This window comes from Perognathus longimembris, chromosome 20 (assembly GCF_023159225.1).
Source record: "Perognathus longimembris pacificus isolate PPM17 chromosome 20, ASM2315922v1, whole genome shotgun sequence".
NCBI lineage: Eukaryota > Metazoa > Chordata > Mammalia > Rodentia > Heteromyidae > Perognathus > Perognathus longimembris.
In genome coordinates this window covers 18,170,820-18,189,856 of record NC_063180.1, presented here as the reverse complement: position 1 = coordinate 18,189,856, position 19,037 = coordinate 18,170,820, and the positions used below count along the sequence as shown (strand labels likewise).

The 19,037-nt window shown below is 56.7% G+C and overlaps 2 protein-coding genes across 2 annotated transcripts; both read right to left on the bottom strand.

Moving 5' to 3' along the window:
• Positions 1-29: 29 nt before the first annotated feature.
• Positions 30-10,562, bottom strand: Dll3 (delta like canonical Notch ligand 3). Its single transcript, XM_048329973.1, has 9 exons — positions 10,494-10,562; positions 10,064-10,345; positions 8,127-8,184; positions 6,775-7,017; positions 4,409-4,626; positions 3,682-3,904; positions 2,088-2,682; positions 1,419-1,556; positions 30-162 (listed from the first exon to the last, which is right to left on the bottom strand). The coding sequence occupies exons 1-9, from the start codon at positions 10,560-10,562 to the stop codon at positions 30-32; spliced, it is 1,959 nt and encodes a 652-aa protein (XP_048185930.1).
• Positions 10,563-12,266: 1,704 nt separating this feature from the next.
• Timm50 (translocase of inner mitochondrial membrane 50) lies at positions 12,267-18,979 on the bottom strand. Its single transcript, XM_048329675.1, has 11 exons — positions 18,848-18,979; positions 17,267-17,429; positions 16,789-16,820; positions 16,557-16,578; positions 15,398-15,456; positions 15,197-15,316; positions 14,886-14,990; positions 14,684-14,782; positions 13,882-14,038; positions 13,076-13,182; positions 12,267-12,461 (listed from the first exon to the last, which is right to left on the bottom strand). The coding sequence occupies exons 1-11, from the start codon at positions 18,953-18,955 to the stop codon at positions 12,360-12,362; spliced, it is 1,074 nt and encodes a 357-aa protein (XP_048185632.1). The 5' UTR covers positions 18,956-18,979; the 3' UTR covers positions 12,267-12,359.
• Between the last annotated feature and the right edge of the window lie 58 nt (positions 18,980-19,037).

Genomic DNA, 19,037 nt, shown 5'->3' with positions numbered 1-19,037 from the left:
GGTTCCACGGGGGCCCCACCCACCCATCGCTAAGGTAAGGGACTCTGAGTGCAGGGCTCCCTCTGGCTGCTGTGGACATTCACGGGGTTCAGCTGGTGCCTTGGCCGGGTGAACTGGAAGAGGAGACCCATGGTCCTATAGAAGACCCTGATCCTTTCCAGGCTGGGGAGAAGGGGGCCGGGAGGGAGGGCCTTCCCAAAGAGGGAGACACTTCCATGACCAAAAACAGACAGCCCAGGTGGTGCCAGAAAAAAGGACTGGGAGAGGTGGGTGTTCCTGACAGAGGCCAGCCGTGAGCCAGCGCTAGAAGCTCCGGAGAAGGCAGGGGTGTGGGTTGATGGTAGTGGTGTGTTGAGTTCTGTGGGCTTTTGTTGTTCTGTGGGCTTTTGTTGTTCTGTTTTGCCTTGGGGGCTCAAGAGGCCCAGAGTCACCTTGCCCTTGGCACTCAGAAATCTAAGCTTTTTAAACCACGAGAATTTGTTATATGAAACGCCAGTTTTCCAGGCGCTGGTGGATCAAAAGTTGGAGGCGGGCCTAGGACCAGTCCCAACGCCAATCCCAGCCAGCCGGTGGCGATCAGGTGTGGCCCTACTGTGCAGAAGTGCCTTGGCTGGGTAAATTAGAAGACAAAGAGCAGTGATCAAGGGGCTAGGGAATAGAGTGCTTGCCTAGCATGCTTGAAGCCCTGGGTTCGATTCCTCAGCACCATAGAAACAGAAAAAAAAATGGGAGTGGCTGCTGTGGCTCAATAGCAAAAAGAAGCCAGGGACAGTGCTCAGCCTCTGAGTCCAAGCCCCAGAACTGGCAAAAAAAAGCAGTGATCAAGAGGACCCTTGGGTCCTTTCCAGGGGGTGAGGGTGTGGTCCACGGAGACATGCCCACTACCAAAGACTGACAGCCCAGGGTGGTGGGAGAAAAAGATTGGTTGGGAATCTCAACGCTCGATTCAAAACACTCAGCCTGTTGTATTTGATTAAAATAACAGCCTTTATAGAATGTTTCTGGAGTGATGGAGAGAGAAAAATAAGGTATAAATATCCATATGTACAATTTCCACCCCTTCCAGTGAGCCCTGCAAAGTGTCTGGGGGAGAGATTGGGCCCCACCAAGCAAGGAACGAAAACATCCAGCTCTGTCTGCCAAAGCCCTTGAAGAGACAGATCAGGCCTGGAAATGCAAAAGCAAAAGAAACATTAGGAGATGCCATCCCTCAGTTTCCCCTCCTCGCCCCAGGAGAAGCTCTTGGCTGAGGGAAGAGTCCCCGGGGTAGCTTCTTGAATCTCTGGATCTCCCGAAGACAAAATGGCAGTCAGTGCAATGCAGAACAGAATTAAAATTAGCAAGTTCTGATTGCAGAGAGTTTATCTTCTGGGTTTTGTATGTAAAAGTCAAGGAAGCCTGAAGAAAAATCAAGAGGCCGTCGGCCTAGAGCCCCCAAAGTGTGCAGGGTCGGGGTGAGGGGTGCCGCTACCTCCCGAGCATAGACACAGGGAGTGGACATGATGTAAATCGACTGAGAGTCTCCATCTTCGGGGCGATTCCAATCTACAGACGAACTGTGGGAAGAAAGCAAGAAGATCCAGACCCTCGATATTCTCCCTTCTTGTTCCTCTCACCCAAGAAACAGAGCTCACAGGCAGGCAGGGTGATTCTAGAATGACACAACCAGCGGAGGGCTAGAACTAAGGGTGTGGGCACAAATGATGGATCAGAGCTCAATTCCCAGTACCCAGAGAGGAAAACTTTAAAAAGCCAGGCACAGGTGGCTCGGGCCTGTCATCCTAACTACTCAGGAGGCTGAAATGTGAGGATCGTGATTCGAATCCAGCTTGGGCAGAAATGGCCATGAAACTATCTCCAAGGAATCACCAAAGAGCTAGGAGTGGAGGTGTGGCTCAAGTGGTAGAGCACCAGCTCTGAGCACAAAAGACAAATGAGAGTGCAAGGCACTGAGTTCAAGCCCCAGGGCCGGCACGAAAGAATGAAAGAAGAAAAAAAAAAAAGAATCTGATCAGTGGCTTTTATAGAAGTCGGTGCGCACAGCCGCCGCAGCCAGGCTCGAGGCACAGTCGGTCGGTGCCTCTCACCTCGGACCATCCCCGGGCCCCTCCTGCGTCCTCTGGTTGTTGAGCGCATCCGGGAGCGTGTGGCCCGCCGGTTCCGGGGTCCCCGCCAGCAATCGGGACGCGGCATCCCGGCCAGGGCCTCGACGACGCACGTGGACCGCGAAGAGCGCAGCACCGGCCAGCCCCGCGGCCACCAGCAGCCCCAGAGCCGGCGGCAGGAGGAAGCGCTGCGTGTCTGCCCGCCTCGGGCCCGGCGGGGCCGCGGGCACTGCGCCTGCGCCGTCGTCCGCACCGTCGGGGCGCACCGGGAACTCGCAGCGCGCGCCCATGTAGCCCGGAGCGCAGGCGCAGACTAGGCCAGAGAAGTGCGCGTAGCAGCGGCCGCCGTGGGCGCAGGGGCGCGCGGCGCAGGGGTCTGCGCGCTCCCGGCAGTCGCGGCCGCCGAAGCCCAGCGCGCACGAGCAGCGGCGAGCGCCGCCCCCGCCCTCCACGCACGTGCCGCCGTTGGCGCAGGCGCGGCTCGTGCAGTCGGCCAGGTCGCGCTCGCAGCGCGGGCCCGCGAAGCCCGCGCGGCAGCGGCAGCGCAGGGCGTGGCCCAGGTCCAGACAGAGGCCGCCTGTAGAGAAGCGGGGTGGGGCGTCAGGGGCCTGGCGGGAGCGTGAACCCTGACCTTCGCCTCGTTCGGTTTGGCCTTCCCTCCCATCCCCGTCTCGCACCGGGCTCACCTTTCCACACCCTGATCACACGTGCTTTCCTCCCCCAGCCCCCAGCCCCGGAGCATTGTGGGAGCAGTCCCCACACCCCAAACCAATCCCCGCGCTTGAGATGAGCTCCTGGAGGTGGCATGAGACCGCTGGGATACCCCAGAAGACAGGGCTAACAGACGGCCTAATGGCCGGTGGGGTTCCCACGATCCCTTAGCTCCGGTGAGCCCTGCGCTGTGGAGAACTCGCTATCCACGTAGTGGATGGGCGTGGTTTGGGAGAGGGCGTGGCTTGGGGTGGGCGTGGTCTAAGCAGCCCAGGCTTGACCCGGGGCTGGGCATGGTTTGTGTACCCGGGGCGTGGCTTGGGTGGTAGAGGGCTTGCCTAGCCAAGTGAGAGGCTCTGAAGGGAATTCCATTTTCAGGACATGAAGTGGGGACAGGCGGAGGCCTTCCACTTATGCTCTCATTTAATCTGTTATCACCTAGATCGGATGAGTCTCCCCTGCTCAGAAGCTTTCTACAGCTCCATTTCACTCTCTCTGCCCTCGTTGCCCCCATGAAGGTCCCATAGATCGGCTCCTCGAATCTGCCAGCCACCACTGACTCAAAGCACACGAGACAGATATCCCTACCCACATCTGTCCCTATCACTGAGTAGGGATTTCCTGTTCCGTTCCCTGCGGCATCCGCAGTGCCTCCATTAAGGCCGAGCTCCCACTAAATTCTCAGTCAATACAAAAGAGATCACTGTGTCATTCCACAGACTAGGCACGGGACTGGTGGCTCTGTCTCCAGACCTCAGGGCAGATGATCAATGGAAAGTCAGGATTCCCATCTTGCACGGCCTAGGCCAGGCATAGCCCTGCACTCCTATACCCCAGCCCTGGCTCCAGCTCGCCGACCGCTTACCATTCTGGCAGGGCTGCAGGCTGCACCGATCCACTCTCTTCTCACAGTTGGAACCCTGGAAACCCGGCGGGCAGTGGCACACGTAGGCAGAGTCGGGGTCTGCGCCCCCGACGCACAAGCCCCCGTTGAAGCAGGGCCCATCTGCGCAAGTCACCCCGCTCACCTCACAGCGAGGCCCGTAGAAACCCTGGGGGCAGGCACATTCGAAGGAGCCTGGCGTCTCCTGGGCAGAGGCAAGGTGGCTTTGAACACAAGACTCTTTGGCCCAAAGTCCCATCCCCTCCTCTGTCTCCACTGCTTCCAGCTGCTCTCGGTCCCAACCCGGAGTCCTGTGGCGCTAGGTGACAGACCCTGGACCCACGTCATGCTGTACACGAGACCCCACAGGGAAGCAGCTCTGGAAGACACCTCCCAGGCCCATTCCACATTGCCCTGCCTGCTCTGCCCTCCCCCAGCCCACCCACCCCCACCCACCCCAGACCAGTCCAACACTCCAGGCCCAGCTCTGAGGCCACCTCCATGCAGACTTCTTGCAAACTCTCCCACTTGCACCCCAACCCTCCTCTCTGAGGTTCCACACAGAGCGTGAACACCTCCAAGAAGCCCTCTGTGATTGCTATGCTCAGCCCACCTCCTAAACTGGTGTCTCATAGAGCCTAGAGAGGGGCACACAAGGAGCTCCCACAGTGCACTTCTGGTTAGAATGAGGTAGGATGCAAATACTGACACTACAGCTGCCCCCGTTGGCACACGGATTTCCATCACAGGGCCCTGGCCCCGGCCCCAGACATTCAGAGATGGCAGAGGGTGGGCCTCGGGGGCTGAGGCAGGTGCTGGTGGAGGCAGGGATGGTACAGAGGGCCCCAGTCCAGCCCGCCTGGCACTGGCACTCATCTGGCTGCTCACAAAAGCCGTGTTCCGGGCTGCAGCCAGCTCGACATGGTGCTGTGGGGACAAAGAGGACAGGGATGGGGTGGCGATGCCCAAGTCTGAGCCCGGAAAGAATGAAGTGTGTCTGGGACATGGGAAGGACCCCAGGACTTTCAGGAAAGGTAGGAGGCTATTGGATGCTAGTGGGCTTGGGGGGAAAAAATCTATTCTCTTTTCTTTCTTGCTTGCTTTCTTTGTTAAAAACCAGGACTTGAACTCAGTACCTGATGCTTACATTCATTGGCTCAGTGCTTTACTGAGCCATGCCTCCAACCCCAGGAAAAATCTACATTAGCAGAAAGCCCAGGAGTCCTGGTGGTCCTCTGGTATGTGGTGAGGGACCCAGGACCCCCCAATGTGAAGGTTAAAGTTCTCCAACTTTAAAAATCATCATCATCGTCATCATCAACAGCTGGGTGCTGGTGGCTCACATCTATTATCCTACCTACTAAGGAGGCTGAGATCTGAGGATTTCAGTTCAAAGCCAGCCTGCACAGGAAAGTCTGTAAGACTCTTATCTCCAGTTAACCACCAGCAAACCGGAAGTAGAGTTGTGGGTCAAGTGGTAGAGCACCAGCCTTGAGCAAAAGAGCTGAGACAGCCCAGGACTTGAGTTCAAGCTCCATGACTGACAATAATTAAATAATAATAAAGTAATGAAAGATGCCAGACATTGGTGGCTCACATTTGTCACCCTAGCAACTCAGGAGGCTAAAATCTGAAGACTGCAATACAAAACCAGCCTGGGACAGGAAAGTCTGTGAGAGTCTTATCTCCAGTTAACCCAAAAAGCCAGAGGTAGGACCTTGATGCAAAGCTCAGGGGCAGTGCCCAGGTCCTGAATTCAAGCCTGCCCTGGGAACAGGAGAACAAAACAAAGCAATGAAGGAGCCCAGTGCTATGGCCCATGCCAGTCATCACAGAAGTTAGGAGGCAGAGATTGAGAGGATGGAAGTATTAGGTCAGCCTGGGCAAAAAGTAAGGGAGACCCTCATCCCAACCAAAAATCCAAGCATTGGCATCTGTGAGCCCCAGCTGTGCTGCAAGGGACACAGATAGTAGGATCACAGTTTGAAGCCAGTCCTCAGTGAAAACATAAGACCCAATCTGAAAAATAACTTGTAAATGCCAAAAGGGGTTCTATGTGTATGGCTCAAGAGGTAGATTCTCTGCCTAGCAAGCATGAGGCTCTGAGTTCAAATCCCAGTGTTACCAAAAACAAACAGGGGCTGGGAAAATTGCCTCATGGTAGAGTGCTTGCCTAGCATGCATGAAGCCCAGGATTCAATTCCTCAGCACCACATATATAGAAAAAGTGCTGTGACTCAAGAGGTAGAGTGCTAGCCTTGAGCAAAAGGAAACCAGGGACAGTGCCCAGGCCCTGAATTCAAGCCCCAGGACTGGCAAAAAAAAAAAGAAAAGAAAAGAAAAAAAGCAGGGGATTGATTAAGGGGTAAGCACCATGACAAAAAGCATCTGCCCTGCAAGCATAAGGCCCTGAGTTCAAACCCCAGTGCTGCCAATTAACCAATCAAAAAATAGAGCCAGGCACTGGTGGCTCACACCTGCAATCCTAACTCTCAGAAGGCTGAGATCTGAGGATCACGGTTCAAAGCCAGCCCAGGCAGGGAAGTCTGTGAGACTCTTTTCTCCAATGAACCACCAGGAGAGCTGAAGTGGTGCTGTGGCTCCAGTGGTAGAGCGCTAGCCTTGAGCTGAAGAGTTGAGGTACAGCGCCAGGCCGAGGGTTCGAGCCCCACGACCGACCTAAATAAATAAACACAAGAGTTCTATTCTGCAGTAAGGAGGGAGGATGCTTGATGTGGGGGGTGGGGTGTGTGTGGAGGTGTTGGAAGACGGAGGACTGAGGAGTTCCTAAATGAGAAGAATGAAAAGCACTTTGGGGTGTGGGGATGAAGTGTGGGGCCAGTGGGGGTACCACAGGAAACAAGTGCGGGCTTCCTACCTGGGACCACCAGGGTGCCTGAAGAAGGGAGAAGTCTAGGGTCCTCAGTTTCCCTGGAGGTGTCTGGCTGGATGGTGGGAGGGGGACTGAGGATCATGACTGGAGCTAGGGAAGGGCCCTGGGGCTCCCCAGTTCCCTGAAGTGGGATAACCCGGCCGCAGGAGGGGAACGGGAGGCGTGGGGCGGCGATGACTCACGCGGGTCCTGGCAGTGGTCTTCGAAGGGTGCGCAGGGCCGCAGTCCCGGGCCGCACCGCGAGGAGGCGCTGCGCGAGCGGCACAGGCGCGCGCACGCGGCGCCGGCGGCCGGCGGCTCGCAGCGCGCGCGGTAGGAAAAGCGCAGCTCCCAGGCGCCTGCGCGTTGCACATCGCGGGCCCACGGGGCCCCCGCGGCCAGACGCCGGCGCCCCGCCACGCGCGTTAGCAGGCTCCAGGCGGGCCCTGCGGGGAGAATGCCAGGATACCCCATCGCTGTCACCCCGGCCCTTCCCCGCGTAGGCTCGGACCCCCTTTACTGAGCCCAGGCGGTGTCCGGAGAGAGGGTTTCCCCATCTCAAAGGGTAAGAGCCTCAGTTTACCTCCCTTAGCCAGGGACATTCCTATAGTCGCATAGGCCGTCTCCATGGAAACTGTAATACTCGCAAAAAAAAAAAAAAAAAACCCAAAAAACTTTTTTTGGCCCCAGAATCTCCTAATAATAGTGATAAGATTTCTAACACAGGCCTGACACCATAGCTACTCAGGAGACAGATCTGAGGATCACGGTTCAAAGCCAGCCGGGCCAGGACAGTCTGTGAAGACTCTCACCTGGCAGTGAACCACCAAAAAGCTAGGAGTGGAGCTGTGGTTCAAGTAGTAGAACACCAACTTTGAATAAAAAAAAAAAAACTAGGAGACAGTGCCCAGGCTCTGAGTTCAAGCCCCAGAAATGACACAAGAAAAAAAAAAATGAAGCCATTTGCCGGTGGCTCACATCTATAATCCTAGCTACTCAGGAGACTGAAATCTGAGGTTCGCAGTTCAAAGCCAGCCAGAGCAGAAAAGGTCCCCATGAGACTTATCTCCAATGAACTAGAAGTGATGCTCTGGCTCAGATAATAGAGTGATAGCATTGAGCAAAAGAAGCTCAGGGACAGTGCCTAGGCCCAGAGTTCAAGCCCCAGACTGACAAAATGAAAGAGAGAAGAGAAGAGAAGAGAGAGAGAGGAAGAAAGAGGAGGAGGAGGGAGGGAGGGAGGGAGAGAGAGAGAGAGGAAGAAGGAGGAGGAGGAGGAGGAGGAGGAAGAAGAGGAGGGAGAGAGGGAGAGAGGGAGAGAGAGAGAGAGAGAGAGAGAGAGAATTAAGACTGCAAGAGACTCTGGGTTTCATCCCAAAATACTGGATTGTTTTTTCCAGTATGATTTTTGAGTTCAAGTCACTCAGCCTTACCGGGACCAGGGACCACATCCACACACACTCAGGGGCTGTGATGATGTCCCACCCTACACACAGCCTCAAGTCACCATCCTCAATCCCCCATTGGGCCTTGCGAACCCCCACAAGACACTTACCTCCAACCTGCTCTCCCAGCTGCTCTCTCCAGGTTTCAATGACGAGGGAGAAGGTGCCCTGGTTGGAGAAGGAGGAAGAAGGGAAGACAGCAATCAGGACAGGCACAGAGGGAGGGTCAAGCGCAGCATGCAGGGGGAGGGAGCCAGTTCCCAGGGAGGGGAGCAAAAGTATCAAAAGGGCCAGGACCAGGAAAGGGGAGTCAGCCTTGGCTTTCTCTTCTTTGCTCTGCTTTATTATTTAATATTTTCTTTGCAGTACTGGGGTTTAAACTCAGGGTGTGCTCCTTGACAATCTACCACAGAGCCATGCCTTCAGTCCTTTGTGGAGTTTTTGTTTGTTGGTTCTGGGGCTTGAACTCAGGGCCTGGACACTGTCCCTGAACCTCTTTGTGCTCAAGGCTAGCGCTCTACCACTTGAGCCACAGCACCACTTCCGGTTTTTGATTGGTTCAATGGAGATAAGAGTTTCTTGGGGACTTTTCTGCCCCCCTCCCCCCACCCCCTGCCCGGGGTTGGCTTTGAACCATGATCCTCAGCTCTAAGACTCCTGAGTAGCTAGAATGACAGATGTGAGGCACCAGCACCTAGCAGTCCTTTGTGTTTTATTTCTCTATTTTCAGATAGTGTTTTGTGCTACAGCCTGACCAGGCCTGAGTGATTTCCCCAGCTCCCTCCTCTCAAGCAGCTGGGATGACAGGTGTGTGCGCATCACCACATCCAGCCATCCTTGGCTTTCTTTGTTGAAAACTTATATGATAAGCACTTTATTCCAAATACTTAATTTAGTCCCTTCCCTGATCAGGAGAAGCAAGAACAGTTCCATTTTACCATTGAGAAATCTAAGACTGGAAAGGGTGAAAGTTATTCAAAGGACAAGATGACAAAAGGGGACATCAAAGGACAAGAGGGGGTGTAGAGTTCAAATTTTGTTCTGTTCAATTTTGTACTTTAGGGATGGTGAAGGAGGGAACCATCCTAGGAGCCTGCCTGAGGGGCTGGGACATAGCTACAGAGACTGGGTCGTGGAGACTTCAGGGATAAAGCCCGTGCCTAGCACACAGGAGAGCCTGGGTTCAAACAGCAGTACCACAAAAAGGAAAAGAAAAGAAGAAATAAAAAGAAAAGAAAAAGTAAGGAATAATGACCCCAGTTGGGAGAATTCAGTTGAGGATGGAAAAGATGAGAGATTAGGGATCTCTGAACCAGTATGTGGATCCCAAGTCGCAGATTTGGGGAGAAAGATGAGGGTTCCATTTTTTTTTAAGAGGATAGTGTTTATTTATTTTACTTATTTAGGTTTTCTGTCAGTCATGGAGCTTGAACCCTGGGCCTGGGCACAGTTGCTGAGCTCAAGGCTAGTGCTGTACTACTTTGAGCCACAGTACCACTTCCAGTTTTCTGGTGGTTAATTGGAGGTAAAAGTCTCACAGACTTTACTGCCCCAGCTGGCTTTGAACCAAGATCCTTAGATCTCAGCCTCCTGAGTAGCTAGGATTTTAGGCATGAGCCACCAGTGCCCAGCTAAGAGGATACTCTCTTTTTTTTTGTCAGTCCTGTGGCTTGGGACTCAGGGCCAAGCTCTGTCCCTGGCTTCTTTTTGCTCAAGGCTAGCACTCTGCCATTTGAGCCACAGCTCCACTTCTGGCCGTTTTCTATATATGTGGTGTTGGGGAATCGATCCCAGACCTGGATTCCAATTTTTAATCACTCCCTCAGAGGGATTATGGGCTCTAGACACTTGGGGACCTCCAACATGCAGATCTGGGGTCGGAAGATTTGAAATCCCCAAAGGAGTTGTGGCCAGGATATCGTAGGCTCCATTAAGTAGAGTCTGGGAACTCATCTCCCACGGGGCCCGGTTAGCTTTTGGATATTGGGGGACAGGAGGGAATCGAGTTGGGGTGGGGGAGGAAAGGAGTGTCTAGGGTCAGGCTCACCGGCCAGGCGCCCCGGAAGGGCACCCGCAGGACCCCGTCGGGCAGCGGCAGATGGGCCGCGGGCGCTCCGGGCTGCTCCGGGGAGACCGGGCCACGCGCACTGAGCGCCGCGCCCAGGGCACACGGCGCCTCGGCGGCCTCCTCCGACACCCCTGGCTTCACACACACCCTGAAAAAGAGGCGGCAGGGACCAAGGGCGCTGCAGGGGGACTGCGGGACCCCTGGACCTGGTCCCGGTCCGAAAAAGTGAATCTGCAGCTCGAAGACACCAGCCGGCTGTGCCTGGGAGAGGGAAACACGGAGTGAGAGGACCTGGGGCATCGCGGCATCTCCCGACTCGCCACCCCTAACACCTCCAGATCACCCCATACACACACAGACACCCCCACATGTCCATCCTTCCCCATCCCATCTCCAGCCCGGCTCTGACCTGGGGGAGGCAAAAGAGCGCCAGGATCACCATCCGGGACGGGAGCGCAGACATCCACCGGGGGACCATGGCCCGTTCTTTTTTTATCTTTTATGGAGTGGGGTCTGGGAAATCGCAGCAGCTGCCTTGGGAGCCTTATATCAGAGGGGACGGCCACGCCCCTCCATGCTCCGGGGGGCCAAAGGGAGAGAAGGGGAGGAGGGAGCGGAGGAGGGCGGGGTAGGGACTTTGGGCGACTTGGAGCAGATTCAGCCCGTGGGTGCCGGCGTGAGCGGATCCTGCGTGTGAACGGGCGTGGGGCTGGGAGGGGCGAGGGTGTGAGTTTTGCACGTGGTTGGATGCGGCGCGCCAGTGCGTGCGCCGGGCCGGGAGCGCGCGAGCTTCCCAGAGCCGGCGCGGGCCGGGCTGGCGACTGTCCGGATCCCGCCACCCCTGACACGGCGTGTGGTGCGCGTTCTCCCGTGCACGGGTGTGTGTGCTTCGGCGGAGACCTTGCACCCCTCCCTCCACCCCGTGCACAATCCCAGGCACCTGCGACTTGGTGTTCTTGGCAAGGTGCCTCCCCCGGGCTGCCTGCCTGTTTAGGACCGGGCTGCGGCGGGGTGGGATTGCGTACCGGCTGGGAAGGGGTTTGGGGACTGAGATCAGCAGGTTCACCGGTGAGTACGAAGGTCTAGGATTCCTTGTGGACCCTGGGCGAGCCCCGCCACAACCCCGGACGCCGGGTGGGGAGGCGCTGCCGGTCCCGGGAGCGGGGCCCCAGCTGTATGTAAATGCCGCCATCTGCGCCGACGCCGTGCCCCGCCCCGGGGCCGCAGCTGGGGCGGCCGTTTGGCCTCCGGAAGGTGAGAGGAGCAAATGTGCAGGAAACTCCAGCCCCCACCGCGCCCCGCCCCCAAGGAGCCCCTTTAGTATTCCGCGACCACCGGCATTTGCCGGCTAGGAGCAGATGTCCTGAGCTCTGCCATAATCCCCCTGTGCCAGGGAAAAGCGGGCTGCGTCGGGGAAGGGAACGTTTCAGTACTGAGATCTGGTTTAGGGGCAGGGCAGGTGGCATATGCATGCACATGTGTCATGTGGGCACAGAAATCGTCTAAACAAGAGAAAGGCTAGAATTTTCTCAATCCCGAGGACACTGGAGTCACCAAAACTGACCAGTCTCATGCCTGCCATCCTAGCTACTAGGAGGCTGAGATCTGAGGATCCTGGTTCAAAGCAAGCCTAGGCATAAAAGTCTGAGACTCTTATCTCCAATGAACCACCAGAAAACTGGAAGTGGCACTGTGGCTCAGCCTTGAGCTGAAGACAGGGACAGGGCCCAGGCCCAGAGTTCAAGCCCCACAACTGACAAAAAAAATAAAATCAAAACACAGAGTTGCAGTTTCTAGTTGCGTGCAGTGATGCACACGTGAAGTCCCAGCTATTTAGGAGGCAGAGGCAGGGAGATTTCTAGACAACTGTGATACCAGATTTCCAGAAGACGGAAGAAAAATAGCTGGAGCTCCCAGGAGCCCTGAGCGCAGGCATCTCTTTATTTCCATGGCAACTACCCATCTTACAGCCTGATCCTCTGCTGTTCATGTACAAGGAAGCCCAGCCAAAGAGGGGGATGCACTTCTTGCAAATCACACAGCATCAGGGAAGACACAGCTGAGAGGCCCAGATTCCCCAGCCAGGGTTCAAAACCAGCCCTGTTCCACCAAAGCACCACGTTCTGTGCCTTGGAGATGCTGACCCGGCCGGCGCCCCATCTGGACACTGTGGACACAGGGGTGTGGCACCTGGGATGCACTTTATTGGACATGTGGCTGGTCTGGGCACACTGGGGCCTGGGGACCAGGCTGTGAGTCTGAGGAGGTCCAGAAATCAGGGCTGCTTGGAGCGAGGCCACAAGCGGCTGGTGAGCGAGCCAAAGAAGAGGTTCTGCTTGGTGGACTTGGAGAGCTCAGCCAGTCGCTGCTGTTCCTCCTGGGGTTGGGGAAGAAGAGGAAGAGGAGGAGGGTCAGCCCCGGGGGCGGGGAGAAGCTTTGCACTTCACCCCTCCTCAAACAACAGGGCAGCAGCTTCGTACAGGAGGACCCAGACCTCAATCTGGTCATTGGCAAGTGCTAACTCCTCCAGGCACTGGTGGCTTACGCCTGTCATCCTAGCTACTCAGGAGGCTGAGATCTGAGGATTTCAGTTCAGAGCCAGCCTTGGCAGTTAAGTCTGTGAGACTCTTATCTCCAATGAACCACCAGAAAACCCGAAGTGGAGCTGTGGCTCAAAGTGACAGAGTGCTAGCCTTGAGCTAAAGTGCCAGGGACGGCACCCAGGCACTGAGTCTAAGCCCCAAGACTGCAAAAACAAAGATACCCACCCTCCACACCCTACTTCCACACTGCCAGGGTCCTTCCAGGACCCTGAGATTCCTGGCAGAGGAGCCTGGGAGCCGGGGCTCTGCTGTCCTTTGCTCTCAACCTGCAGACCAGCACAGCCTCCCAACTACTCATGATGGCCAAGGAGGGCCCCTGTTCGGGCTTCCTCCCATGCTGTCCGATTCCTGCCTCTTGTGGGGAGCTGCTGCCAGGCTCTGGGCTGACCTGCTCGAGGCGGCTCTGCCGCTGCTTGAAGGCCTCCAGGGGGTCGTCTTCCAGGGCATAGTGCTCCAGCACAGTCCGCACGTCCTCCACCTGGTTCAGGGCAATTGCTGCGGGCACAAGGGGATGGTGAGCGAGCCTGAGATCCCAGGGCAACATGACCACAGGCCAAGGGCAGCCCTCCCTGGGTGCTTCTCAATGCTTGAAAGTCCTTGCTCCCCAATAGTTCTGGGGTGGCTCCTAAACACTTCTTTTTTTTTTTTTTTTTTTTTTTTTTTTGGCCAGTCCTGGGCCTTGGACTCAGGGCCTGAGCACTGTCCCTGGCTTCTTCCTGCTCAAGGCTAGCACTCTGCCACTTGAGCCACAGCGCCGCTTCTGGCCGTTTTCTGTATATGTGGTGCTGGGGAATCGAACCTAGGGCCTCGTGTATCCGAGGCAGGCACTCTTGCCACTAGGCTATATCCCCAGCCCCCTCCTAAACACTTCTGAGCAGTGCCCAGACATTCCAGAAAGCCCTGGGAGACTCCAGAATGCTTATGACCCTCCTATGCCTTCACGAGGAGAGGCCGCTGTATTGAGGGCCAGGGTGGACCTTACTCTTTTTTTTTTTGCCAGTCCTAGGCCTTGAACTCAGGGCCTGAGCACTGTCCCTGGCTTCTTTTTGCTCAAGGCTAGCACTCTACCATTTGAGCCACAGCACCACTTCTGGCTTTTTCTATATATGTGGTGCTGAGGAATCGAACCCAGGGCTTCATCTACACGAGGCGAGCATTCAACCACTAGACTATATTCCCAGCCCCAAGCCTTACTCTTGAGGAAGGCCGACAGGTCCAGCAGGACACGGTCGTCCGAGTTGCCATCCCAGGGCCGCAAGGCGACCCCGTTGAAGGGCTGGAGGCGGAAGGCCTCTTTCTTGCAGTCCACGACCACCACCCGGGCCGGGTCCCGATTCAGACATGAAATGTCCTGCAAGTGGGTGACAAATCCGGTCTTTGTCTGTGCCCCCCTCCCTGCAGGGAACATGCAGAGACGGACAGACAGAAAGACAGACAGACACACAATGACCCGCTGTCACCAAGGCAGGCAGGTTCTCCCTCCACCTGGTAAAAGTGACCACCAAAATTCCCGATAGTGGTCACACAGATGCCTAAAGCTGGGGCTCTCACAGGAGGACCCCCAGCCTCTCCAAGGACTGGGTAACCACTGGCAGGTCCAAACTCCACTAAAATCCGACAAAATTCTTGCTGAGATGCACAGCGACATGTGAGAGGGACCCGGGGACACACAGGGGCGTGAGGGACAGCGCAGGTTCTGCCGAGCCAGCAACAATGCGGGCCCCAGACCCACCGAAACATACACCAGCCCCCCGACCCCTCCACACCAAGCAATGTGGGGCCAGGCCTGGGCAGGCCGAACCCTTACACAGCCTCTGCCACGCTGCTCCACTTCCATGCAGCCCCGGAAACACCAGTTACAGACAGACAGCCCCCTCCCCACGGCCCTGCCCTCACCCAATCATCTTCTAAGGGGCCCCCGCTTCTCCCTGTGCCCCTAGATTCTGGACAAGATGGGTGGAGGCCCCGCAGGCCCCAAGTCCATCCCACAGGGCACCTTGACATGGTGTCCATCCATGTAGCGCGTGGCGTCCCGGAAGAGGCGGTAGGAGATGAAGCCATGGGGATCCACGCTATCGATGAGTGGGAAGGCAGTCTGGGGTGGATGGGGATAGGGAGGGTCAGGCCACACCCTGGCCCTTCAGATCTTGCCCACTCCTACCACACGGATAGTGGCTCCTTGACCCCCACGGCCTCACCATGCCAGTCTCCGATGTGAAGATGACAATTTCATACAGCGGGGCAAGCTGCTGGAACAGGGTCTCGATACCCGGGCGCTTCTTAAACCTCCAGCCAGTGGCCAGCTGTGGAGGGTGGGGCAGTGAGACAAACTGAGCCTCCAAGAGGCCCCCCCACCTAGCCCTGGGGCACCAGAACCAGGTGTCTCTGTTCTAGGGGGTCCAGGAGCACATGGACTGTTCCTGGCATCCCCCATGACCATCTGACACAATGGGTACTAAGGGGACCCAGCGGCCAGGGCCTGTGCAACCCGCTGCCCCCCAGGACACACCGACCACTCGGGGTGTAGGAGGACTCCCGTGAGCTCCAGGACGAGTGTGTAGGGTGGTTGGTAGTACGGCTCTCGCAGAGGGTCTGGGAGAAGGCAGGGGCTGGTGGGCTCGATGATCATCTACAGGACAGGATGGGGTGCTCAGATGAGAGATGCCAGGCTGGGGCTGGGGGGAGGGGCTAGGCCCAGGCTCCAGCTCACCTGTCTATAATCTTTGAAATATTTGTATGTCCGCTTCAACTGTTGTACCAGAATTGGATCTAGAAGGACGCCAGGCACAGAGAGATGGCAAGGGTTTGATGAGCCAGACACAAAATGGATCTTCACACACACCAAGCTCCAGCCAACCCATCTCTATGTCCAAAGGCAGAGGCAATGAATAACACCGGGTAGAAGAACAGGTCATTATGCACCTGCCCACTTTTCGCCTGGACACTCATCCCCACACCCCATTGAAAGTTGCTAGGCACGGGTGGTTCACGCCTGCAAGTGGCTCAGGAGGCTGAGATCTGAGGATTGCAGTTCAAAGCCAGCCTGAGCAAGAAAGTCCATGAGACTCTAATCTCCAATAAACTACCAAGAAGGCAGAGAAATGGAGCTGTGGCTCAAAGTAGTGGAGAACTAGCCTTGAGCACAAGAGCTCAGGGACAGCGCCTGAGCCCTGAATTCAAGCCCCATTACAAAAAGAAAAGGAAAATTACAACACTGTAACCCTTAAGCATGCCCAACTTAAATCAGTGCAAATCAATTTTGTTTCAGCCATTTCTGAGGGTGCATCTGTGCAGTTCAAAGGGCATGTTACCCACCTGCCAGTGGAAAACAATTAGCGTATTAACATGCCTGCCTGCCAAGTTCCCAGCACAAGCAGGTGGCTTCCTGGACCCTCCAACTTCACTTTCCCCCAGGGAAGGGTCAGCTGGGACACAATTGGCAACCACTTTCAACTATGCAATGTGTAAGAAGCTCCCCACCAAATGCTGGCTACCCAGAGGGAAAGGGAGGAAGGGAGCATTGTTTTGGAAATGAGCCGGATTTGGGGAGGGGGGGGAAGGAGCCTGTCATAAAGGGGGTGATGGTGGTTAAGGGCTATGGGCACTGAGATCTGAGGCTTGGGAGGCCATGTGGCTGGGGCTAGGTTCCTGGGCCTCCCAAGCCCTCCCACTAGCATCCCCTCCCCCATCTGTCCCAGACCATCTGCTCACGGGCTGAGGGGCCAGGGAGAGGGGCTCCGGCTTTGTAATGTCTCTCCCCCAAGCCATCCAGCGGATGGCTATGGAAGGGGGAAGAACTGGGGGCACCAGATGGGAAAGGCAGAGTTGAGAGGCCAGGGGACCCCAGGATCTGGGGTTTGTTTACTCACCATTGTCAAACTCATCAGGAATCTGGGAGGTAGAAAGAAAAATGAGAGGTTTGGGAGGGCAAAGGCAGGACCTCATGGTACCCACAAAAGGATCTCCAGGCAGACAGAGGGCCTGGGAGGGAGGGAGAGGCTCACTCCAGACCAGAAAGGAGCCTGGACAGATCAAAGGCCGCCACCCAGACACCCACAGGACAGACTCCCAGGAAGGCCTCTGGGGTCTCTTTGCCCTCACCTTGGCACCAGTTTCATCCACAGGATTGTTTCCTGAAAGGAAGGGAGACGCAGGTGAATGAGAGGAACTAAGGCCCATTCTGCTTGGACTGAAGGAAGAGAACTAGAACCCCAGCCTCCTGAGGGAGGAGAACCAGAACCCCAGACTCCTGAAGGAGGCTCTGATGTGGAAGCCATGGGGCTGAGGCTGGGTCTGTCAAGGATGAGAGGAGGGTTAGACATTTGGATGTGGAGGGAAGATAGAACTTAGGAGACTGGTCCAGATCTATCCTTTCCCATCTTTCCCTCTTTTGACTGGCTTCTTGTCATCTGCTACAAGAACCAATAAGAACCATTAAGACTTCTCAAGTTTCCAAGTAGGTGTCTAGATGTCTCTACTGAGGGAAGGCCCAGGAAAGACAGTAAGAAAGGGACAGTTCCACAGAACTTGAGAAACTCACAGTGGGAGGGGGGAGGAGGGGCAGGGTTAGGTCCCTCACCGAAAATATAGACGACACAGACGGTTCCACCAGCCCCAAGCAAGCCAGCAAGCCAGAGTGCAACTTTTTTGGCATAGCTGGGTCCCTCTGAGCCTTGCTGCTGCTGCGGCCCCTGAGTCTTGGGGCCCACTCGGCCGCCGATCTCTGCAACCCGAGGTGGAGCCTAGGAAGTCAGCCAAGAGAGAAGAGAGAAAGGTCAGGATATGCTGACCTCTATTCTGCTCCAAGTAGAATTAAGATCACAAAGCAGAAAGCAGACACACCACAGACTCCCTAAGCGTGTTGGTGAGGGACAGCTGAAGGGATGGTCCACTCAGAAGGTTAAAACTAAAGGGGGCCAGGTACCAACAGCTTGCCTGCAATCCTAGCTCCTCAGTAGGCTGAGATCTGAGGATTAAAATTCAAAGCCAGCCCAGGCAGAAAAGTCCCTGAGACTCTTATCTCCAATGAACCACCAGAAAACTGGAAGCTGCGTGTGGCTCAAGTGGTAGAGAGCTAGCTTTGAGCAAAAGGAGCTCAGGGATAGGGCCCAGGCCCAGAGTTCAAGCCCCAGGGACCTAAAAACAAAACAAAACAAAAAAAAAAAAACACCCCACAAACCACTATAAAGGGGTGGGGCTTGTAGGCGTGGCTCAGTTGGTAGAGTGCGACCCAATGAGCAAAAGCAGCCACGTGTATGGGGCTGAGTCCAAGGGAGGAGGAGGCAAGAAAACGAAAGGTGGGTTGACTCCCGGTGGCTCCCACCGGTGGTCCTAGGACCCAGGAGGTTGAAGTTTGAGGATCACCGTTCAAAGCCGGGCACGAAAGTCTGAGAAATTCTTTATCTTCAACTAACCCCCCAAAAAGCCAGGAATGGAGGTGTGGCTCAAGCTAAGGGGCAACGGTCTAGGCCCTGAATTCAAGCCCCAGAACTGGAGCTGATGAAAGGCTGGTCCTCTCAGCGGGTCGAAACTAAAAACTGTCCGGCTTGAGGACCGCAGGGGTTCCGCAGAGGGCGGGCTGGATGACCCGGGAGCGAGGCAGGAAGGGGTGCGTGGAGCCGGGGGTCGGAGGACACCCAGGGCAGGACGAGGGGCTCTGACATCCGGCCCCCCGGAAGGCCCCGGCGTGCGGAGGGGAAGGGCAGCGAGGGCGAGGACGGTCCCGGGCTCGAGGCACGGAAGTGATGGCCTCGGAGGTCGCAATGGCCGCAAGGCGGCAAATGGAAGCCCGCACGTCGGACTCGCCCACGCCCACACGAAGGAGGGCGATGGGCCTGAGCCCCGGCGGGGACCTGCACGTCCCGGGGTCCCCCACTCCACAGATGCCCCTCGAACCTCACCCCGGGGAATCACGGCCACGGGGAGCCGGTGACCTCCCGTGGGGCCCACGTGGGTGGGAGGCGGGACCCAGAGGATGCACTGGGACAGCCAGCCCCGGCCCGGGGGGAACGGGCGAGCACCCCGAAAACGCGGGCGGCATTCCATTCAGCTCCCTGAGGTGCGGCGTCCCGGAGACACCAGGCAGGCGGGGCTCCCCTTCCGACACTCCAGAGAGGGACCCCGATTTTGGGGAGCCTCCCACCACCTCCGCCCGGCTCACCTGCTCCGGGGTCCGGGGAGGCGGCGGCGCCAGCCTCGCGCACAGACCCCGCGCGCCGAGCCGCACACCGCTCCACAGGCGCGAGAACAGCGCCGCCGAGGCCGCCATCTTGCGCTGACGCAGCGCGGCCACGCCCACTCACCGCTTATGCCCGCCCCTCTCCCGGGCCGCGGCCAATAGGAACGCTGGG